Source organism: Odocoileus virginianus, chromosome 2 (genome assembly GCF_023699985.2).
Source record: "Odocoileus virginianus isolate 20LAN1187 ecotype Illinois chromosome 2, Ovbor_1.2, whole genome shotgun sequence".
NCBI lineage: Eukaryota > Metazoa > Chordata > Mammalia > Artiodactyla > Cervidae > Odocoileus > Odocoileus virginianus.
The window spans coordinates 29303599-29328747 of record NC_069675.1 but is presented as its reverse complement, the minus strand read 5'-3'; the positions used below and the strand labels follow the sequence as shown (position 1 = coordinate 29328747).

Below are 25149 nucleotides of genomic sequence, written 5' to 3'. Positions count from 1 at the left end.
GGATGGCATCACTGACTCAATGGACATGAATTTGAGCAAACTCCGGGAGATGGTGGCAGATAGGGAAAACTGGCGTGCTGCAGCCCATGGGGTCACAAAGAGTTGGGAACAACTGAACAATAAGGTTATGTACATTTCTTGGTTTTGGAGTTATTTTAGCTGAAAGGGTAACTGTAACAGGTGATAGTGTAGAGATGTCCTGTTGTCAGAGGTATTTGATTAATAATTTGTTAATTTGTATTGTATTAAAAATTTGCTATGGACACTCTCCAAATTTCAAGGTGTGGTAGCCATCCTTAGAAAATGCAATTGGATTCCACTGCTTCTAGATCTTGGATTCTAAGTTCTTACCATGGTAGCCACAGAACTGTGTTAAGACCTGGCCCCTGGGACCGAACTACTTTGCAGGCCTCACCTTCTACCAGTCTTTCCTTTGTAAGGGATGCTCCAGGCAAATAGCTCTTCTTCTTGCTAATGCTGTAAAAACATCAAAGAGCTGCAGCCTCTGGCTTAGCCTTCACCGCTCCTTCCCTCTGGAGACGTGTGCACTCCTGCACATCACTCTAATCTCTGCTTAGAGCCACCTAGGGGAGAGGTCCTCCCCATCTAAAAGGCCAACTGTTGGGCTGCATCCTGCAGGCCTGCAAATCCTGGACTGGCCTAGCTTCAAGACTGAAGAGCTCTGAGTCAGCAACAGATACCACTGTTTTCATAGATGGGGAGGTTACCTGTCTGAGACAAGGTCCTGGAGCGACTTCCCACTGTGTGCGGTAGGTGACTAGCTGGACATGGCGGCATTCTTCGCTCCCGGTGGAAGGGTGAGGTTAACCAGTTACAGGGGAACTGACATCATGTTGACGCATTGGTTACCAGGGCAATTAGCCAAGGGGCATGCCCCTCTTGCCCCTTTGATAAGCTATCCTAGTGGAGATAATCTGATCTGATAGTTAGAACAATCACTAGCGGGCCGGAGGCAAGTATGTAGGAAGGCCAGTCATGTGCCTGGTGCAGGTGAAGCAGGCACTAGTCAAGCAGCGGGATGTACAAGAGAGAATAGCCATCTTGAGGGGCCTGATCATATAGCAACTGTCACCTTGCCCCTTCCTTACCTGTTTTTCTTCATAGCACTTATCACTTTCAGTATTTTATTTCAAGTTTTTATTTTGCTAGTCTCCCCGCACTAGAATGTAAGCTCCATGAGGACAGAGAGATTTTCATGTTTTGCTCACTGCCAAACTATGAGGGCCTAGGCAAAGATTTGTTGAATAAATGAAAAAAAAGCCAAGCATTCTTCTTGTGCATGATTAGCTCTTTAAACCAGAGGCAGTAAAACCTGGTAGTTAAAGCACAAGTTTAGGAACTAGACTTGCTTTTTTTAGGCTTCCCACGTGTCTCTGTTGTAAAGAATCTGCCTGCCAATGCAGAAGATGCAGGAAATACAGGTTCGATCCCTGGGTCGGGAAGATCCCCTGGAGGAGGAAATGGAAACCCACTCCAGTATTCTTGCCTGGAGAATCCCACTGGACAGAGACTGGTGGGCTATAGTTTATTGGGTCACAGAAGAGCTGGACACGACTTAGCGACTAAACACAGCAACAACATTAACCTCAAAGACGTGATGTAAGAATTAAATAAAATAAGCTATCTAAATGTTTGATTTAGTACTCGCCAAGTCTGTCAAGTAGAAAATACTCAATAAGTAGTTATAACATTTCAGGTAATACCCTTCATAGATTACTAAGTCAGATTCAGGTAGCTCTTAATTAAAAAGCCATTCAACTCCCAGCAAGTGATTTTCCATACCCACCCAATCCTCCCCAGAGAGTATTCCTTTCTCTTCAATCTATCTCATATTCTGTAGGGGAACCACCTGTCTGAATAAAAACTGAAGAGTTTTTATTCAACTCTCAGCTCTGAAGCTGTTGAATTCATTTTAACTACTCATTTGTTCCTTACTAACAAATTTTTATTAACTCCCTTACTCTGCAGTTCAAATAGGACAACTTAATTTTGGTTTGCAAAAAAGAAATTAGAATGTCAAGGAGCTCTTCTCTTGACACTGTTTGTTGCTTAGCTCTCACCCCACCTACCCTGCCTGCTTGCCAGCTGGAGGTATATGGATGTACTTTCTGTCACTATAGATTCCATTGCTGTTGTTCAGTCGCAAAGTTGTGTCTGACTCTTTGCCACTCCATGGACTGTAACCTGCCAGGCTTCTCTGTCTATGGAGTTCTGTAGGAAAGAATACTGGAAAGGGTTGCCATTTCTTTCTCCAGGGGATCTTCCTGGACCAGAGACTGAAGTCATGTCTCCTGCATTGGCAGGCGGATTCTTTACCACCGAGTCACCAAAGAAGCCCAATTAGTTTTATCTAAAGTTCCATGTAAATGGAATCACATAGTGTGTATTCTTTTGATATAATTTTCATCTACACTGTTACTAATATCAGCAGTTTGTTTCTTTTTATTTCTGGGTAGTGGTCTATTGCAGGAACTCATAATGTATTAATATTTACCTATTGATGGACATTTGTGTTGTTTCCCATTTTTGGAGCTATTTTGAATATGACTGCTATGAAAGCTTACTGCCATGAATATTTAGGAAAAAATCTTTTATTTCTCTTGGGTGGACACCTAAGAACAAAATTTCTGAGTGTTACAGGCTAAACTGTGCTCCCCTCCCAAATTCTTATCTTGAAGCACTAACCCCTAGTACCTCAGAATGTGACTGTATTTGGAGATAGGGACTTTACAAAGGGAATTAACCTAAAACAAGACCATTGAAGATGGGTCCTAACCCAATCTGACTGGTGTCCTTGTGAGAAGATGAAATTTGGACAAAAAGGGAGAACCAGGGATTCAAGAGCACGAAGGAAGGCCATGTGGGGTACAGTGAGAAGGCAGCCATTTGCAAGCCAAGGAGAGAGGCCTCAGGAGGAACCACACCTTGCCCTTGGACTTCCTGCCTTCAGAATTGTAAGAAAATAAAATTTTGTTTCTAAGCCATCCAGTCAGTGGCATTTTATTATAGCAAACAGCCCTAGCCGACTAGTACATTGGGCTATATATGTTGAACTTTATAAGAAACTGCCAAACTGTTTTTCAAAGTGTTTGTGCTGTTTTATATTCCTGCCAGCAACCATGAAGCTTATACTGGCTCTGTATTTTTAAATACACTTGGTGGTGTCAATCCTTCTAATTTTAGACATTTAGATGTGTAGTAGTATCTCATTGGGGCTTTAATATGCATTTCTCTTACAGCTAATGATGTTGAGCATGTTTCCATGGTCTTACTGGCTGTTCATATATATCTTTGGTTAACAGTCTGTTCAGTCTTTCAGTCCAGTTCAGTTCAGCTCAGCCGCTCAGTCATGTCTGACTTTGCAACCCATGAATCGCAGCACGCCAGGCCTCCCTGTCCATCACCAACTCCCAGAGCCTACTCAAACCCATGTCCATCGAGGCAGTGATGCCATCCAGCCATCTCGTCCTCTGTCTTCCCCTTCTCCTCCTGCCCCCAATCCCTCCCAGCATCAGGGCCTTTTACAATGAGTCAACACTTTGCATGAGGTGGCCAAAGTACTGGAGTTTCAGCTTCAGCATCAGTCCTTCCAATGAACATCCAGGACTGATCTCCTTTAGGATGGACTGGTTTGATCTCCTTGCAGTCCAAGGGACTCTCAAGAGTCTTCTCAAATACCATAGATCAAAAGCATCAATTTTTCAGTGCTCAGCTTTCTTTATAGTCCAACTCTCACATTCATACATGACCACTGGAAAAACCATAGCCTTGACCAGACGGACCTTTGTTGGCAAAGTAACGTATCTGCTTTTTAATATGCTGTCTAGATTGGGCATCACTTTCCTTCCAAGGAGTAAGCATCTTTTAATTTCATGGCTGCAATCATCATCTGCAATGATTTTGGAGCCCCCCAAAATAAAGTCTGACACTGCCTCCCCATCTATTTCCCATGAAGTGATGGGATCAGATGCCATGATCTTAGTTTTCTGAATGTTAAGCTTTAAGCCAACTTTTTCACTCTCCTCTTTCATCAAGAGGCTTTTTAGTTCCTCTTCACTTTCTGCCATAAGGGTGGTGTCATCTGCATATCTGAGGTTATTGATATTTCTCCCAGCAATCTTGATTCCAGCTTGTGCTTCTTCCAGCCCAGCGTTTCTCATGATGTACTCTGCATATAAGTTAAATAAGCAGGGTGAAAATACACAGCCGTGACGTACTCCTTTTCCTATTTGGAACCAGTCTGTTGTTCCATGTCCAGTTCTCACTGTTGCTTCCTGACCTGCATACAGATTTCTTAGGAGGCAGGTCAGGTGGTCTGTATGGTATGCCCATCTCTTTCAGAATTTTCCACAGTTCATTGTGATCCACACAGTCAAAGGGTTTAGAGTAATCAATAAAGCAGAAATAGATGTTTTTCTGGAATTCTCTTGCTTTTTCGATGATCCAGCAGATGTTGGCAATTTGATCTCTGGTTCCTCTGCCTTTTCTAAATCCAGCTTGAACATCTGGAAGTTCACGGTTCACGTATTGCTGAAGCCTGGCTTGGAGAATTTTGAGCATTACTTTACTAGCGTGTGAGATGAGTGCAACTGTGTGGTAGTTTGAGCATTCTTTGGGATTGCCTTTCTTAGGGATTGGAATGAAAACTGACCTTTTCCAGTCCTGTGGCCACTGCTGAGTTTTCCAAATTTGCTGGCATATTGAGTGCAGCACTTTCACAGCATCATCTTTCAGGATTTGAAATAGCTCAACTGGAATTCCACCACCTCCACTAGCTTTGTTTGTAGGTCTTGCATATTTCATTACATTTGCTCCTTCATTTCTTGCATACTAATGTAAACAGTACTTTTTAAAACTTCATTTTCCAAAAGTTTGCTGCTACTATATTGAAATACAATTGATTTTTACCACCGGACCTAGAATCCTGAGGGCTTGCTCAATTAGTTCTAGTAGCCTTTTGCAGATCCCTTAGGAATTTTTACATATACAATAATGTTGTCTGTACAAAGCTGGCATCACTTCTTCCTTTCCAAACACTATGCCCTTTATCCCACCTCCTTCTTCCTCCCCCTTATTTTTTCACCTTGCCAAATTGGCAAAGAGGTCCAGTAAAATATAGTAGTAATGAGAGGGGACATGCTTGGCTTATGCATAATTAGAGGGGACGTGGTTAGCCTCTCACCATTCAATATGATGTCAGCAGTAGATTTTTCACAGATGCCTTTATCAAACACAAGAATGTCAAGAACTGTGAAGGATGGGACTTCCATGGTGATCCAGTGGTTAAGAATACATGGGTTCCATCCCTGGTCTGGGAAGATTCCAAATACTGCAGGGCAACTAAGCTCATGTGCCACAGCTAGTGAGTCCGTGAGCTGCAACTACTGAGCCTGCAGGATCCATAGCCTGTGCTCCCACAAAAAGAGAAGCCACCATGATGAGAAGTCCGTGCACTGCAACCAGAGTAGACCCCGCTCGCTGCAACTAGAAAAAGCCCACGCACAGCACTGATGACCTAGCAAGACCAAAAACAAATAAATGGAAAAAAAAAAAAAGAACAATGGATTATTTAAAAAAAAAACTGTGAAGGATGTGAGCTTTTACAGTACTTTCATGCTGACAAGCTTGCTTCCTACAGTTTCATGGATGCTGGCAGAAAACATGTCTCTGGGTCAGAGACAAAGGAATTTATTACTCACAGCAAGCAACATGAGCTTCACACTCAGGGTTTGGGTCTTAGTTTTCCCATGGGGTGTGCAGAGCAGCCCAGCTGAATGCTGCTTAGGAAACCCTAATATTTTATAAAGGCTGCAAGCAAATGTGTCTGACCTTTGCCCCAGAGGGAGCCATTATCTTTATTATACTGGACTGCAAACAAATCTGTCCTCCATTCTGAAGGAAGACTTTATTTTCCACAGTTATTTACCATACATATGTTTTTGAAAATATAGTCTGCAAGAAAATATTGCAATGCCTCTGCTTGCAAGACATGCAAAAGTGTGACACACCCTACTTCACCCCCATTAGGATGACTTAGGATGACTATTATAAAGGGAGAGAGGGAGAAAGGAAGAAAAGAACAAGTGCTGGAAAGGATATGAGAAATTGGAACATCTGCACATTGCTGTGGGAATGTAAAAGGGTGCAGCTGCTTTAGAAAACTTTATCGTGGTTCCACAAACACACACAAAAAAACCAAAACTGAACACAGAATTATCATATCATCTGGTAATTTCACTTCTAGGTGTCTACACAAAAGCACTGAAAGTAGGGATTTAAACAGATACCTGTACACCAATGTTCACAGCAGCGTGAACATATGCACAAGACCCAAAAGGTAGAAACAATTGAAATGTGCATCAATAGATGAACAGGTAAACAAAAGAAAAAGAGAAGAACAAACAAAATCGAAAGTCAGTAGAAAAAAAGAAATAAAGATCATAACAATTAAATGAAACAGAGACTAAAAACAATAGAAAATATCTAAAACTAAGATCTGGTTCTTTGGAAAAACAATACTTTCAAAAAGTAGCCTTTCAAAACATTCTGAAATTAAAACTTTCATCCTTCATCTCTATGACTCCAGCTTCGTAACACTGGAGGGGAAAGTGTATGTGTGTAGGAGTATGAAACCACCTACATCTATATTACCAACCCCCAAAAGACAGAGAAAGCACAAAAATGTTATAAAACAACATTTATTCTGTAATACTTTATCATAGTGAATTGCATCTCTTTGGTAAAAATAAACTTTATAAACAATTTAATAATCAGAGATTAGATACAAAAACTAAACATTTGTTAAGTTGTTTTTAATATGAGCAAAGACTGGCAACTAAGAAGTGGTTCACTTGGACTGGTCATCTACTTACTGGCAGTTATAACTCAAACTCAGGGTAATTTTTATGCTACATTAGAAAAATGGATAAGGACACAATTTAATAACCCAAATTTCTTAAATCAGAAACCATTCTTAATTTTCACTTAAAAATAAATAATAGTTACAATGAATTGGCAATTACACATTTTTATACACTATTTAATGGCAACATAATACTTTAAAATTAAGCACTTAATAAGAAATGTACAACAATTTTGACAATGGCACTGGCAGTCAGATGCAAAAAAAAATGTGCTTTAAGAAAAAATGGCAGGTATAACATTAAAATACTTTGTTTTTCAGAAAATAAATATTTTGACTACATCTTAATGTATTGAAGCAAATTTTGTTTAAATCAAAGCTTATATAACATTTCAAACAAAAAAAAACTATAAAATATATATATGTAAACCAGAAAGCCTCAAAGTTTCTTAATTAAATGCTATGGTCTTCACAAAAGGTTGTTAAGCTACTGTAGTATTTAAGACGATAGTCTTTACAGCTTTGTGAAGTATTCACAACCATTGCTTAAATTGCTGAGAAAGGCCTCCTGGTCTACCAAGATACACACACACACACACACACACACACACACACACACACACACACACACACACACACACACCCCAACACTTTCTCTAGCTTTGAATTCATGCTAACATATATTTAACTGACCACCTAGTATGACCCTTTACACAATGCCTCAGAGAGTAGGAAAAGAAAAAAATATGTATATTCTAAACTTTACTATATACAAAGGAATCAAAGTTAAGAGAAGCCATGCTGGTTATAAGGAGGATAGGAAAGGCTCAAAGGTGGAAAAAAGGAGGTGATCCATCAATTCATTTTCCATGTAATGTTTTCTTTCTCTGAATTTGAAAAGTAAAATAAACATGAACTAATTGAGTTACATATTGCACAAATAAATTTCAAAAATATATATTCATGAAACACTGATTCTATTTGGGATGTGAAAGATGAAGATTAATTGTTAAAACTTCTACTAGGAATCTATCATAAACTGAGATTGGCTGTAACAATTTATATTGATGCGAGGCAAATTATACATTAGCTTAAGTCACAATTTTAAAAGACTGAACCTTTTCAGGATTTCCAAGTTGTTTTTTATTACAGTAAAATTTGCTAGTAATATATTCTTAGAAATTTAATTTCCAGTCCATAGGACTAAAAATGACTTCCCTTAATTGGGTGGTTATTAGCATGTTTTTGTCTCAATACACCTGAGGAATGGGATTATGTCTATGGAAGTAATAAAGGGGGATGGTAATTAAAAAGGTTCTTCCCCTTAAAAATAACTGCCTTGGTAAATCAGAACATGGAAAGTGATACAATGAATTCTATGTAAGAATTCAATAAAGCATCCTGTAACTTCTTCCTGTTAGCATTTAGTGTGAAAGTTTATTGACTTTGCTAGTAATGAACATAACTTTTAACTTTTAAATTTGTGGTAAGAGCACATGAAGAGGGAAGGAAAATCAAGTTTAAAAGTTATTGCTATTTATATTAAGACAAAAATAACTAAAGATCTTTATTTGAACCAGGAATGACTTTCTCCCTTCCTTATATCTTAGATCATTTTCCTTTACTTACAAAGACTAATGATCTAATGGACAAGAACCAGAGAGAAAACATTTGTAGTACAGAATTTCAGTTAACAAAATAAAGTGGAACCAGATCATTAAAACACTGTTAATAAGGTCTATCCAGAGGACCACAGTCAACAGCTTAAAAATATTTTGTTATTAAAATGACTTTTATAATCTGTGTACTATTTGTGTTTGTGTCTGTGTGCCAGTTTCTCAGCTGTATTTGACTCTGCAACCCCATGTGCGGTAGCCCACCAGGCTCTTCTGTCCATAGAACTATCTAGGCAAAAATAATGGAGTGGGTAGTCATTCCCTTCTCCAGAGGATCTTCCCCAGGAGTGAACCTGGGCCTCCTGCATTGAAGGCAGATTCTTTACCACTGAGCCACCAGGAAAGCCCCATGTACTATTTACACTGTGGTAAAAACAATTTAACAACTGTTGGTGTTATAGTCACTGTGCAGAGTAAAAGATGTTAACTTCGGTTAGCAATTTTCTGCAGCAGATGTGATATATATGAAGAACAAAAAATTCAATACCTCATCCTGCACACTTATTACCAATAAATTGAAAGATCATTATTTTCAACAGCAGCAATTCTATTAATGTGACTATCCAGGTTCAACCACAGTTAACACGGAAACAGGACAGAAAAAGTTGTTATCCCTGGCTTAACGTCTTGCCAACTGAAAAAGACATTTTCATTATGCTTCTCATTTGACAGTTTTGCTCAAACTACAAGTTAAAAGAAAAATATGTCTTTAAAAAAAAATGCTTTATCGTCATAGAGACAGCCGAAAGTAACAAACCAAAATCACAAGCTTATGTGTGTATGTATGTGTATGTATATATGAAATTATCAGAAAATAAAAACAAAGTCATTGTCTATGAAACAGGATGTAGCATAAGACTGAACTTTTAGCAAGCTGCTTTTGCCATTGTAAAAAAATACATTATGAATAAGTTTAGTTTTATTAGTATCCTTTGTCCATTTTGAATGATACAGTCAAGCTATACAAATGATATGAAACACTGTGTATCATATAAGATTTGTTCAAATACTGAAAAAGGCCTTGGTCAATACACATTTGGAAGAGTAACAAAATCTTTTAGGATGGGTTTAATGGCACGTAATTACACTGCCTCCTTAAAAGGATGTAAGGCATTTTATCTCTACAGTTTTGCTAAATCCTTTAACTTAATTGGGTGCAAATACAACTTTAATTCATACAAAGCTTGAATAGAATTCTTTTCCTAAATGATCTACCTTTATTTATGATGACATAAATAGCACATATTCAAATGTTTATATTAGACTACACTCCATTTGTGTAATTTTCAGAATGCAGTATATCTAACAAGCCAATGAAAGATCCTCTTTTTGCAAAAGTGCCTAAATGGGACTCCATGGCTATATCCTTTCATTGGATACTTTCTCCTCAACAAAGACAGCTAGTGGCAAAATCAAAATAACAGTTGCAAAGCACTTTGGGAAAGAATAAATGGCTCCAATCAAACACTATGGAATATCTGGAAAGTTAAAAAATTTGAAAAAATAATATTCTAACAGGAATTGAAGTTCTTAGATGAAATTACATCACAAAATTGCCTTTTCTAAATCAGAACTTTTTGCTATCTCTTTGCTGATGTATGCAAAAGGAACTTTCTGGACATTTAGCATCTTTTCCAACTTACATTCAACTCTGTTCATGTGTCAACAAAAAATAATTAAAAACAAAAATTAAGACAAACTAAAATATTCAAATCTCATCCTAGTGGATTATATGTGTCAAGAGCAGAGTATGGGAGAAAGAAAGCAGCAAAATTTCTAGCTGGATCAGCAACTACAGTTAATTACAGATAGGAAAATAAAATGAAAAAAAAGTTAAGAGTTGCCAGTTCTTACACTTGGACATATTAACAGAACAAAAGACTTCCCTACAAATTTAAGACAGGCTTGAGACTTTTTTTTTTAACATAAAATTTCCAATCTTGGAGACACTTATCACAAAAATTATGCTTTTAGGATTTCACATCATATTGATGATTGGGCATGATCCTAACAGCAATTATTTAATAAAAATTCAAAAAACAAAAATATTTTGAAATAAACAAGTAATTAGCACCCCTCCCCCACCCTAAAACAAAAGTAGTCCATTATGGCTTTGATATCCCTTGTAAAGAATTAAGTAGAAGAGTATTGCCACATTTAAAAATAATTTCACACTAGTAAGTATTTCTATTTTTTCCGCTGCTTTTGATTCTGTGTCTTTGCAGTACTTATTAGGGAACCTAGACATGTACGAATACCAGCAAGGTGGAGCAGAGATCCAGCTGCCTCTTTGAGCTCCTCATCAATTTCTTGACATGCCTGTTTTCGCATCTTTTTGTCTGGCTGCCCCTTTTCAGTGGTATCTGCACAAGCCTGCGATGCATAGCCACTGTCTCCAAGTGGATCATCTTCATAATCAACGTCTGTGTCTTCTTCACTGCGAAATCCTTCACTGCCATCACTTCCTACGTGGCTACTCTTTGGGATAAATTCATACACCTCATCCACAGAAGACAGAGAAGACACACTAGACCTGGACGCACAGCGCTGTGCTGCCATGCTACTTGCACTGTAATTGTGGTCTTCTTTTGGATCAGTGCTGGTGGCTAAAGAATCACTCTCATGTAATCGCATAGTACTGGAATGATTAAATGCATTGCTATAACTCCTCTTTTTTTGCATTGTTGTTTTAAGAGGCAGAGGCTTCTCACCTGTGGAAAACAAAGCTTCCATCAGTAAATCAAATGCATCTGACTGCAGAAACAGGCCATTTAAAACTATTATATCACTCCTGAATAAGTGCTTCAGACTGGTGATGTTTCGTGGGTCTTTAAATTTTATGCAGAGCATCATCCTGTAGGAATCAATCGAAAATATTTTTAAACCACTTAATGGTATGTCTTGACCTTCCCATGGAAAATACAATTATTTTGAGCTGCTTGCAGAAAATGCCTCAATATTAATGTGTCACTGGTTAGCTAACAATTTACTTGTTGATATTTAGGTTGTTGCCAGTTTTCCACTATCACAAGTAATACTGCAATGAAAATCCTCTACATGCCTTTTCTTACACATATGGAATTTTTCTAGGAGAGATGAAAAGAAACAGAATTACTAAGTAAAAAATATATACATTTTAAATTTTAGTTGGTATTTCCAAACTGCCTTCCAAAATAGTTGTATCAATTTATATCCTACATTACATGACAACACCCAGTTCCTATACTTAACCCCTAATATTATCAATCCTTTTAATTTTTCATAACCTCAGGACAAAAAGATACTATCTCAATATTGTTTCAATTTGCATCTCCTTCAAATGTGCGCTGTCCATCTGTATATTTCCTCCTCCGAGGCCTAGCTATTCATATATTTTGTTGAACTGTTTTCTTATTTCTTACTTACAGAATCTTTTTATGTTGTGCACATATGTATACTCAACATGATTCCTTTGTCTGCTACATACAGTGAAGAAATACGTCATCCCAGTATTATGCTTGTGTTACTTTTCTTACAGGTATCTGCTGTCGTCAGAACTCTAAATAAGAGTTTGATGCTTAATTAAATTTACACAGCTTTTATGGATTTTGCACTTTGTATGTCAAAGATAGCTTTTCTCATTTCAAGGTTATAAGCATACTTTCCATGTTTTCTCATAGCTTTCATTTTTACTTTTATTCATTTCTTAAAAATATTTATTTTTTATTTATTTATTTGGCTGAACCAGGTCTTAGTTGCAGAACATGGGATCTTCAACCTTTCATTGTGGCACATGAAATCTTTTGTTGCAGCATATGGGATCTAGTTCCCTAACCAGCAACTGACCCTGGGTCCCCTGCATTGGGAGCATGGAGTCTTGCCTACTGGACCACCAGGGACATCTCCATTTTCACTTTTAAATCTTTAAGTTTAATTTCTAAACATGCTATTTATTTCTCCATTTCTTGGCCAATGTAACAAGAATTATCATAGCATTAACCTCAGTTTCACGACCGCTCACATAAATTAAAATAAAATAAAACAGAAACTAAGCTATTTAGATGAAAACACAACCTACCTAGAAAGAAGTAATTTTGCCTGTAACACTGAAATATTTTGCATCCTAAATGACATTTGAAAGGTGCTCACAAAAAAGAAAAGTATGATTGCTTACATTCCAAAATTCCTTGTTCTATAGAAGTATTTAAAAGCATCATTGCAGTGGCAGCATCAATATCAGATTCTAAAAAAGGAAAAAGTGATAATATTAATCTTCTTTATAAAAAAGAGGCTATTATAGTATATGCGTGTATCCAAAGGTAACCAACATTAAGGTTTTGGTATATATGTAATTTATACATGCACATATATATATAGATATTATATATATACATAGACACAACACAAATAAATGTATAAAATGAGACTTATTATTTTGTAATCTACTTTTGTTCACTTAAAATTATGAACAATACAGTATAAAGGAGAATTGGAGAGGCACTAGAGATAATGAAAGTTTTCTTCTTTCATTACTCACAATGAAAATAAGAACCTGACCTGAATGTCAATAAGGCTTGCCCTTAAACAGATTAAATTAGCTAAGAACACACATAAATATTAGCACTGTCTTCAGTCATAATTACATGCAAGCCTATAAATACTACAATTATGGATATTCCATAAGAAAAATGCATTTTAATAGGCTGGTAAAATCAGCAGGTTTTATTCCAGAGGTCATTATGCTCTCATATCTACTTTTGCACTAGAAGTTCCTCTACATCTTGGCAATCTGTGAGCCTTTATAATCGTAATCAAATAAAAGTAAAATGGTATAATCTAAAATGTGAAGGAAAAGTTAGAAAATGTTTACAAATTTTAGATTATAAAGGATAGGCTTAAAACAAGACTCAAAAACATTCCATTTCTGCCTCAAAGTTGGAAAATTTTTATTATCCCCAAATCTTACATTTTATTTATAATATCTAATTATAAAATTATCTTAGATAATAAAGCCATGTGGATAGTGACTTGTTTCCTCCTCATCTTGACCACAAACTCTGTAAAGGCAGGAAATGTTATGACCTTAAAAAATAGGTTTAAGTAAATCAGAAGATTGTTGCTATGAGAGAGCACATATTCTTCTCCCTTGAATAAAGTATGATCTCATTAATCAGAGTTTCTATATGAATGTCTTTCCAATTAGACTGTCAGCTCCCTTAAGGTAAGAATCATGTCTTATTCTCTATATTCCATAATACCTGAAAAAAACAGTAGTTCCCTGATAAATGAGTGAAGAATATATTGTATCTCTGCCACATCTCCTTTCTTTAGATTAAGCTGATTATCACCAAATTACTAAGCCCTTGGCATGTTCTAAGTATTATTAAGTCATCTCACTCTCATAAGTTTATGAGGTGGTACTATCACTATTTTCATCTTAAAGATGAGAAAATGGACAAAGAGGGATCTCTAGGAATGATAGAGATGGGATTTAACCCGTGCAGTCTACCTCCAGAATCCAGGCCTTCAATTTGTAATCTCATCATTCCTCAACATTTACCAAGTATCTATAATTAGAGTAGGAAATTTTGCAGGAAATTATAGAGTATAATGGAAATTCTCTATTCTGTACTCATTCGATAAATTGAGTGTCCTATCTCACACTCCAGGCTGAAAACAAAACAGGAAAATCCCTGACTCTCAGAACACAAAGAAACACAACTTCTGAGAGATAAACACTAGGGAAAAGAAAACTGGAGGGAAGGAAGACAGAGAATGTGGGGAAAGGTAGTTGCAACTTTAAATACAGAGGTTAGGGAAGGCCTCAAGGAAAGATAATATTTGAGCAAAAACCTCAGGAAGGTGAAAGAAAGGAAACCATGAAGATATTCAAAGGAAAAGCATTTCAGGCAGGGAAAAAAAAAAAAATCAAGTTAAAAAGAACAATCAATGATTCCCACATGCCACAGCCATAGACTCTAGTAAAACGAAGACCTCTCCAATTCCCATCTTTTAGAACAAGACTTGACTATAATAGAGTTCAGTATTCTAACATGTCTTTAAAAAGGACATGTTTTTTTCCTTTAAAGGAAAAAAAGCTAGTACAGCTCTAGCCCATATTGTATCTCTGTGTGAATTGGAAAAAAAGCAACTGGCCTCCAGGTGAATGCCTCTCTAAACCAGGGCACACAGCTTGAGGACTGGGTGTGGTCCAGTCCTTCTGAAGTCAGCCCACTCACTGTCTCAGCCAGGTGTCCTTCGTGCAGGGTGCAACCTGGGTGGCATTATACTAACAGAGAGACTTCCGTTCCATGAAATAATTTTATTTTCTTTTAAGAAAAAAAAAAATCTACTTTGTTTCTTTTAAAAAAAAAGGGGGAATAGTGGTGAGGGAAAGAATCTAATACTGAAATGCGTTATAACAAGTAAACAATATCAGGAAATTTATTAATCTTGTAAATGAAGCACCTATAAAAGATTCTTAACTTTAAAAATTAGTATATCTTTATAGTTAGTGTAGGGGCTTCTCTGGTGGCTCAGAAGCTTAAGAATCTTGCCCACAATGCGGGAGATCGGGTTTCGATCCCTAGGTTGGAAAGATCCCTTGGAGAAGGGAAAGGCAACCCACTCCATATTCCTGCCTGGAGAATTCCACAGACAGAGGAGCCTGGAGGGTGACAGTCCATGGGGTCTCAAAGTGTCAGATACGATTAAGCAACTAACACTTTCACTTTCTGTAACAGTAGAAATGACAGGAAAACTGTTCTTTAAATACAAATTCTTGTAGGAATGTGTTACATCCAAATTAATTTGAATAGTCCAACATGAAATTACTTCTTTGCAAACGGATTTTATCTACATCTGACTTTGTTTGATTCAGAACATTTGCTAAATATGCTTCCCACAGCATCTTGTCAATTAACTCAAAAAAAGTTAAAATTCACTGTTAAAATAAGCACCAGAGAAATAATCCCATCTGGTAATCAAGAACACCTGATTATCCAATATGGTATTGGAAGTGCGGAGTCCAAACCACTGAACCACCAGAGAAGTCTCCTATCCAACACTGTAAATCAACCATACTTCAATACCACCACCACCTAATTATCAATGATTTGTCCAAAGTACATTCTTGAACTTCTTGGAACAAAAGCAACAAAACTGTGTAGATTTTACAATTCTTATTTATAGTACCAAATCAGTTTTGGTATTAAAATTAAACTTAAGACTTACTTATTGTCACGGCTGAAAACACTTTATAATGTTTTTTTCATTAATAAGTATAGGGTTGGTTTGTTCAGGTTTTTCCATACTATCTTACTGAAAAATCTGAGAAAACTTTTTGGTCAACTCGATACTTTTTGCAATTTTAAAGATGGCTCTGTGTTCTTAATAAGTATACTACTAGCTATATTATCTAACATATTCAGTTTATGAAGAATGAAAATTTCATTTTTTTTATAAAGCCTTTTGTATATATTTTCTCTGACACTATTTCGGTTAATCCAATCATTCACTTCCAGCTTAAAGTCATAGGTCAGAGCCACAAGAGCCACCCAAACAGTGAGTTAACAACAACAACGACCTGTGAAAAGTCATATTAAGCAGTATTATATAGTTTCCTTTTTATCCTTCATAGATCTGGCTAGAGTTCAAAATATGCTACTGATTTAATAACTGGTTCAGTAAATCTCTGTCAAAACTGTTAACTTAGGCTTCTTAGTTTATACTTTCTTAGCCTTGACGCTAAGAAATTATTAACAATAGTTGAGAGAGAACTAAAGACATCAGTTTTAACTATGTGGAAGTAAGAGTTATAATAAGACAAACAAGTTTCTATTACCTGATTCTCAGTCCATTTGCTTAAGGAATGATATGAGAACCACAGTGGCAGAATTTAAATGATTATAAGCCAAGTATTAACTATAGCAGGATTTACTGCCTTTATCAAAACCAGTATATACATTAACAGAGCATCCAAACAAGGAAGCTGTTTTTCATGATTCTTAAAAGTAGGAGAGCGATTTCAATAACTTACTAGTACGTAAAGCTGTTTGGACTACCAGTTTACTTTCATTTTAGTTAAGATAAAAATTATGATAATTTGTAAACTTAAATTTGAAGTTAGATTTGCATTTAGTTCCTACCTTCATCATTAACTATCTGAATTTTATATTTGCTTGTAATATGCTACATATACTTTGGTGCTTAAGTATAAATACTAAAATTTACTAGTTAGAATATGGTTCCAGTTTTGTCTTCTTTGTTCACTGATGCATCCTTAGTGCCTAGAAGAGTGACTAGCACACTAGTGCACTCAATAAATATTTTTCAACACATGAATTTACTACGAACCCACACCAAATCAAAATATTGACCAAAGAAGGTTTTGTTCTGCTATCTCAGTATGAGATTTCTCTGCCTCCTGCTGCCTGTTATACAATACTGTAACATTGCTATTGGCCAGATGAGCAAAACAGAGGAGACTTAAGCTATGACAAATCTAGACAGTGTATTAAAAAGCAGAGACATTACTTTGTCGACAAAGGTTCATATAGTCAAAGCTATGGTTTTTCCAGCAGTCATGTACCGATGTGAGAGTAGGACCATAAAGAAGGCTGAGTGCTGAAGAACTGCTGCTTTCAAACTGTGATGTTGGAGAAGACTCATGAGAATCCCTTGGACAGCAAGGAGAAAAACCAGTCAATCCTAAAGGAAATCAGTCCCGAATTTTCATTGGAAGGACTGATGCTGAAGCTGAAGCTCCAGTACTTTGGCCACCTGAACTAACTCATTGGAAAAGACTCTGATGCTTGGAAATACTGAAGGCAGGAAGAGAAAGGGATGCCAGAGGATGAGATGGTTGGATAGCATCACTGACTCAATGAACAAGAATTTGGGCAAACTCTGAGAGATGGTGAAGGACAGGGAAGCCTGGCATGTAGCAGTCCATGGGTTCGCAAAGAGTCGGATATGACTGAGCCACTGAATAACAATAACAAAGTTGGAGCCAACATTGAAATTTCAGTGATATTTACAAAACACAAAATTGACAATGTCACCTTATCCTTAAAGACCTTCAGTAGTTCCCCTAACTCCTCATATCCGGTAGAAGTGCAGGCTCTGAAATCAGAGTTCCTTCTATAACATTTACTAGTTGTGTAACCTTAAGAAAATTACTTAATCTCTCCAAAGTTCAATTTCCTTATTTGTAAAAGGGTGTAACAAAACCTCAAAGAGTTGTTGTAAGGATTAAAAGAAATAATGCAAGCAAAACACCACAGTCAGAAACTCAATGTAAACTAATGTTACAGTTACAGGAAGAAGTTCCAACTCATTATGCTAAAGAAGCTCTCCTTGATTTGGCTAATGCCTGCTTAAACTTTTTCCATTTGCCTTGCCCATGCTAAACGATCACATCTATAGCTACAGGACCAAGGCTACTTAGTCTTCTATGCTCTTAGGTTTCAGCCATGCTCACCAACCCACAGTTCCTAGCAACTGTCCCAGACCAAATCTCTAACCAAGGTTAAGTATCCCTCCAACTTTTGAGGCCCAGAGCTCAGGCAATACACTTTCTTCTCCAAGAGGCCTTTCCCAACCTACCTCTAAGCTTAATTTGCCACCCACTTCCTTTTCTCCCAGTATATTCTGTATAATTCGAATCAATTAAACAAGAATTAATTCTTTAATTAAACAGTATATTTTCTAAGACTAGGGCCTGGGTCTCTTTCTGCATATCCCAAGGCACCCAGAGTTCAGTGATTAGCACAATGGATGAATTCAACAAGTACTTGAATGTTTAATCAATTTACTGCTGTATTTTTCAAACTCTTCCCTAGAAATAATATCAAGAGTTAAGAAAAAGCAAATTTTGCCAGAATCTATGCATATGTGGTAAATCAACCTGATTTAAATATAAAATTTCTTCAAGTTTTTCTGTGGTACAGTATTTCATTTTTCTCCTAAAACTTATGAGAGATGATGGATAATACATATAACTCATTAGATGAAGAAGTACCTATGCTCTCCTTGTGGAAGCTGATCCCCAAAGGAAGAAGGAGAATTCAGATGGAATAGAACAAGAACAAGAAGAAATTCTAAATAAACCCCAGAATTCACAAGAGAACATGTTCTCAAAGCATATGAGCTAAAGTTTAAAAGACTAAGGGTCAGAATTTACTGAAGTAATAAAAAGGAAGTTTCAGCAATACCTAAACATAAAGAGAGCACATTTACTCATGTAGGTAACAGGAAAATGGGTACTTGATATATGTTCAGTCACAACATTATCTGAGGCAGACTCCTAATTTCATTAACTTCTTTGCAGAGTTCTCTTAAGCTTTTCACACTCTTTGCTCCCTTATTTTACAGACCATCATATGTTTCCTAGGTTTGGCTTAAGAGTCAAAATGTCTCTGATACACAGAAAAGCTTTTCATCTGATAATTTTTATTTTTATAGGTCAGAGTTAACATCTGCAAGCTCCAAAGCAACAATGTGAGGAAAACTTATGTTAGTATATCACTAACCTATAATATTAACTATGAGTAGAGGAAAAAACAACTAATTTAAAATTTTGATCTACTTTTTAAAAGTCAACCAAGTTCAAAAGTTAGCTTTTGAAAGCTTATTGCTTTTAAATTATAGTTCTTTACACTTATCTATAAAAGAATTATGTAAAACCATCCCTAACTCAAAGGCCATAACAAAATGAGTGGCAGGCCAGATTTCACCCATAGGCCATAGTTTGTCAACTATTCTAGTCTGACAGACTTGAAAAGATAATTCAGTACTTATCACATTACTAAGAAATATTTCCCTATTTTCAAGGAAAAGTATACAATAAAAGGAAGTAAAAACAGGGATATAAAACAGTATACACAGTATAATCCAAGTACTTGGAGAAAAAGTGTGTTTGGGAGGTGGGGGGGTGGTGGTATGTGCATGTATGGGCATGCATGCAAACATATCTACTCTTGTGTAAGGCATAAAAAGGACCAAAGCAATTATATTAAAAATGTTAACAACAGAGGGGCAAGATAGATAGGGTAGGGGATTAAGAGGTATAAACTACTATGTAAAAAATAACTAAGCTTCAAGAATACACTGTACAACACACGGAATACAGTCGATATTTTATAATTATAAATGGGGTATAACCTTAAAAACTGTGAATAACTATGTTGTATACCTGAAACATACAATATTGTACATCCAGTATAGCCCAATTAAAAAGTTAACAGCAAATAAAGGGTAAGTTTTAGTTTCTTTTTATAAATGTTTTTTTATTTTCTAAACCTTCTATAATGAACATGCAATACTTTTACAATTAAAAAACAATTAAATAAAAATTCTGATTTTAACCTGAGTTCTTATGATTTAAAATGCTGATCTGTCACATACCTTTGAGAGTTCGCACCTGGTTCTGCTTGAGTACAGAGCTTAAGTAGTGAGGTGATAAAGAACCACTAAAAAGAGATAAGACAAGCACACTTATTCAAAAAAAAACTTTATTTCACATTTTATAAAACTTAGTTACAAATACAACTAGTTTGTACAATAAAAAACAGATTTTTACCTTGTTTTCTTTGCTAATACTATTCAGTTTAGCAAGAGTCTGCCAAAGCAGAAAGAGCATAAGATCCAAGTTTAAATCACAACTATTTGGGCGTTCTTAGGCAAAATAATTAACCCCTTAGTTTCTTCATCTGTAAAACAGGAATAATTAAAACTCCCACATAGGGTTGTTGTGATAATTAAATAAGAACATTAAATTTAAAATGCCCAGAACAACAGACAATACATAATAGTTACTGTTTGATTCTACACTGGATGCCTAAGTTTGATAAAATATTAATATAGGTGCTATTACAGAAATGAAAGTGTTTATCAAAACAATGTTTAAAGAAGACTGTATGGTGATGACAAAAAAAAAATAAGTTCCTAATTTAATTAAAAATATCAATTACAAATTAAAATTTCTATATTTATGAAAAAGAGACCAGCAGTTTCTTTTTTTAAATTTCAAAAATTTTAAAATATTTTTGGAACAAACTTTCCTCTTCTTTGGAATTTGTGATAGTATTTTAAAAAAAATCTGTTTGGCTAACTAAATTAAAAGTCTATTTCTTAGTCACAGTTTCATATACACTATAGTTCATTCTCTTCCTCAGACTTAACCAATTATGGCATGAAAGGGCTACACAAAGGCATGTCAGATGGAACTGTCATTTTGTCAAACAATAATAAAGAGAAAATGTTTCTAAAAATATTTTAAAGTCAAAGATTACAACCTCTATGCTGCTGTTTATCTACCTGTTTTTAAACCACAAAATCATCTTTATTTAACATTTAAACATATAAAAAATGAAAACATGAAAATGTATCATATCAAAGGCATAGGAGAGTGTATTTCTGATGGTATACAAAAAAAGTGTGCTAATTCTCCCATTTAATTTTTAATAAAAAAAAGCACTGCTAAATAAAACATAAAAGCAGTATCAGCAGAACTTACCATTAGTTTCCCAACTATTGTTCTTTTAAACTAGGACATCTCATAAGCACCAACACTAAGGAAAGTATTAACTCCCAATCCATGAGAATATAAACTCTGATAACATCTTTTCGGAGTTTCATTTCATAAGGATAAACTAGTTCTTGTTACAATCATCCTTCTAATCTACTAATATGGTAAATAAGCGTAAAATCTCAATAAGTATGTATGTATATATATTGCTGAAATTTCAACTTTAGGCTAATTTTTAAAACTGTATCAGCTACAAACACTCCTCTAAAAGTTATATAAAAATACTTTAATTCCTTAAACACTACATGAAATGTTGGTAACTGCTGCAAATGGCAGTTCACGCTTCTACTTTTGTGTATGTTTCAAATTTTTCATTTATTATTTTACTAAAAAGCTTTAAAAAACTTTTTATAGACTACTCTTTAAAAGTATTTTGACAAAACTGTCATTTTCAACTCAAATGAATATATATAATAGAACTTAAAAATAAAGATTCTGAAGGCTTCTTTCAAAGGCAATAGTCAGATTTAAAGTCATCATTTTCAGATTCGACTTAAAATGGGAAAGCTATAAGATTAATTTAATGATTACTGAGTTAGAAAACAAAAGCCAAGGAAAAGCATATTTGCCAGTAGAAACAAATCAAATAAAAATCCAAAGCATTATTTTACTTGACATTTAAAAATTTGAGACTTAAATATTAGACATGCTGTGAAGGAAAAAAAATCTTAAAATAGAAAAACAAATGTAAGTGTATATATAAAAATGCTGCAATGACAAACAACTACCTTATTTTAAAAATTTTAAACATACTACTACTTTCTTGTGTCTTTAGGTCAGTATTAGTATTGCAGACAATGTAAATGATCTGATCTTTACAAAAAGGTTTCAGGTTATACCTGAACTTATATTATCACTATCTTCAGAGTTTAGTTAGAATATATATATTATTAATTATTAATACATTTTCCAGAATTTATGCTCTCAATTACCCAATATCTCGGTTCCTAATAAGTTAAGACTATAAGTAAAAATGCCTTAGTCTAATGACTTATCCGTAAATAATTCTCTATGTAATTAAAAAAAAAAAAGATGAAAAAAAACCCCACAACTTTAAGTTATTCCATCTCATATAATGAAATCTTATATATTGCCACTGACATTTACATCTTAAATCTTGTACCTTTGTGGTGATGCAGGAGGGCTGTAAAATGTGGACTTTGAGGAGAAAGGTTGCTTCTTCAGTGCCTGCATAAGGTTGGGTTTATATTCTGGATCAACACACCATAAGGAACCTTTTCCATTAACCTAGAATAAATTACATAAGAATTAGTAACCTGGAATCAGACACAAAAAGTGTCTTAATGTTTTTCATAAATGTGTGGGGGAAAAAAACCCCATAGCACCTTTTGAAACAATGCAAACACTGAAGTAAACTTGCTAGCAATGAACTGTGTGATTAAAAGCCCTGGAGGCAGACAGCCTGGGTTCCTATCTCCAGCTCTGCCATTTACTCGCAGAGTAAATTTAGGAAAGTAATTTTAGGAAGGTTAACTAACTTCTATTTCTCTGGGTCATTATTCCCATATTTGGAAGGTACGGATAATAACAGTACCTGCCTCATAGGGTTGTTGTATGGATTTAATTACACGTAGAGTACTCTGCACAGTGCATGGTGCATAGGGCCACAAGACCACAGCACTCTAGGACACATCATTCACATCAAAGTTTGTGAGAATGATACAACACCAAGCTATGCAGAGAACAGAATGAAGGGCTATGCATGATGGCCCTTCAATTAGGTGGTGCCATTCCCCCCAAAAGTGCTAAACAATATGATACTGGGTGATGCATCAAAAAATAATTATTTTTATGGCATTAACACTAGTGTTTATTTTCCCATTTAAACTGCTTAAATTCAAAGCAAACAATTTAATGAAGAGATGGCAAAAGTCTCAGAGAGTAAAATAAAAAACTGAGGGATGGAAAAGACTCTTGTTGAAGATAAAAAAAAAGAGGACTAAAGACCATCCCTACCCTCAAGATGGTTAAGTTACAACATTTGAGGCCCTTCTGGATAATAAGGTAAAGGGTACACAAGCCCAGATTTCATGGAAATAGCCATAACAATCTAAAAATAATATAAATATGGTTATTGGAAACTAGGGAAAATATAAACAGAAGCACCCACTAAATGGTAAGTGAGAGATGCCTCAAAGAATGGCTTGCCTGCTCCACAGTTCCCCTGATATGAAGGAACAGCTTACTAGGAAGGTAAGCATACAACACACCTGAGGAATACACTAAAATGATCTAATGTGCAGGGCAAAGGCCAGACCAGGAGATAATTCCTTCAGAGAGGTTTGAAAAATGCTGCATATTTTACCTCCTTCCTTCTTAGACAGTCACACTACATATTAGCAGATTGGTGGTGGTTTAGCTGCTAAGTCATGTCTGACTCTTGCAACCCCATGGACTGTAGCCTGACAGGCTCCTCTGTCCATGGGGATTCTCCAGGCAAGAAAACTGGAGTGGCTGCCATTTCCTTCTCCAGGGGATATTCTCCACCCAGGAATCAAACCTGGGTCTCCTGCATTGCAGGCAGATTCTTACCGACTGAGCTATGAGGGGTCCTAAATAGTCTTGCTTTAATTAAACCTGTTTTATATTAAAAATACTGATGTAACTGATGAATTCTTATAGAATATACTTTCCTAATGTTAACACTGAGAAATGGGTTTTTTTGGTAGAAAAAACTACAAACATTGATTAGACCATGAAGAAAAATAAATCTCATTTAAAGGTCACTCTAGCGCAAAAAGAAAAAAAAACCCAATAGCAAAATTCTCTGATCACTTGGAAATTTATAAACACTCTTGAATTTAAAAAGCTATCCAAACTATAATTACAGATTATAAAAGGCATAAGAAAAACATAAAAACTAAGTGGATGTGGTCAAATGCACAGACATTAGTTAAGCTAGTTAAATGAAATAACTGAAGGATTTCAGGAACTGTAACATCACCTGCTAATTCTTCCTTAAGGATATATCTATTCTATTTCTTTAGCTGAACGTCCATCCCCATCTACCAACCTGAACAGTCTGACTAGAAGAACAGCCCTACAAACGTACCACATGGACCCACAGCTTACACACAGAAGCCCACAGACATGCAAGCAGGAGGAGATTCAACTGCAAACTCATGCCACTTTCCAAGAGCTAAACACCACTTGCACAGAAGTTAAGAGTATAATCCTTGAAGAAGAATACCTACCTTTGGAAACCTGGCTCTGTCACTTAACAGCTGTGTAACCTTTAGAAAAATGTCTATGTTCTCTGTGTATTAGTATGCCCAAAATACATAAAAAACAGTACCTTCTGGACATAAGCCCTTAACACCAAATACTACTATTGTTACGTTTTATGTTCATTTTCTTTGCAGTTTTAAAAACTGTTCCTCTTTCTTCCAGTCTAATATCATTGTTTTTATTCTCTAATAATTTGTTTTTCTGCTTCTATTCCACTAGATACTGACATTAAACTTTAATAAATATTTTTGAAGATATTTAATCTTTTGAAGATATAAATGTCAAGTTAAATATAAGGTATAACCTGAACCCTTCTCACCATGGTGTACAAAATTTCCTCACAAGATCAGTGAGATTCAAACTGCTACTAATTTTTTTTACATTATACCTTTTCTATTTCAAAAACCCCTTTTGAAAATTTGAATTATACCTCACAACATTAACAATTATCTAGACAACAATAAAACTGACCTGTGTCTTATTCCCCTGTTCCTTTCTGCTTATACAAAATCCCATATGATGTAAGCTATTATGATCGCTGAAGATTTAATGTGATGAATTCCAGGGTGCTTCCATTTCCTGAACTGTTTTCAAGGTAACATTAGTCTATTACTGAGGTGTTTTTTTTTTTTTAATCTCTGAATATCATGTCACAACTACTATAGCAGGACAGTTTAGTGAAGGAAGAGTTTCACAGGTTTTAAAAGGAAAATCTTAAAACACTGCTTATTGACCGGCTACATGACATTGGACTAGTCATTTAATCTCTGTCT

The 25149-nt window shown here is 35.6% G+C and overlaps 1 protein-coding gene and 1 long non-coding RNA gene across 6 annotated transcripts in view; one reads left to right on the top strand and one right to left on the bottom strand.

The window, feature by feature from the left end:
• The first annotated feature begins 368 nt into the window (after positions 1 to 368).
• LOC110137622 (uncharacterized) lies at positions 369 to 24471 on the top strand. Its single transcript, XR_002313978.2, has 2 exons — positions 369 to 770; positions 24136 to 24471. It is a non-coding gene; the product is annotated as an uncharacterized lncRNA (long non-coding RNA).
• Positions 6704 to 25149, bottom strand: part of FOXN2 (forkhead box N2) — a 55545-nt gene continuing 37099 nt past the window's right edge. For all 5 annotated transcript variants that reach the window (XM_070478032.1, XM_070478010.1, XM_070478027.1 and 2 more), the window contains exons 3-6: positions 22251 to 22375; positions 19945 to 20009; positions 12713 to 12781; positions 6704 to 11270 (exon numbers count right to left, since the gene is read on the bottom strand). In XM_070478032.1, the coding sequence (XP_070334133.1) occupies positions 10747 to 11270; positions 12713 to 12781; positions 19945 to 20009; positions 22251 to 22375 (783 nt within the window). In that variant the 3' untranslated portion in view covers positions 6704 to 10746. The remainder of the gene's footprint in view (positions 11271 to 12712; positions 12782 to 19944; positions 20010 to 22250; positions 22376 to 25149) is intronic.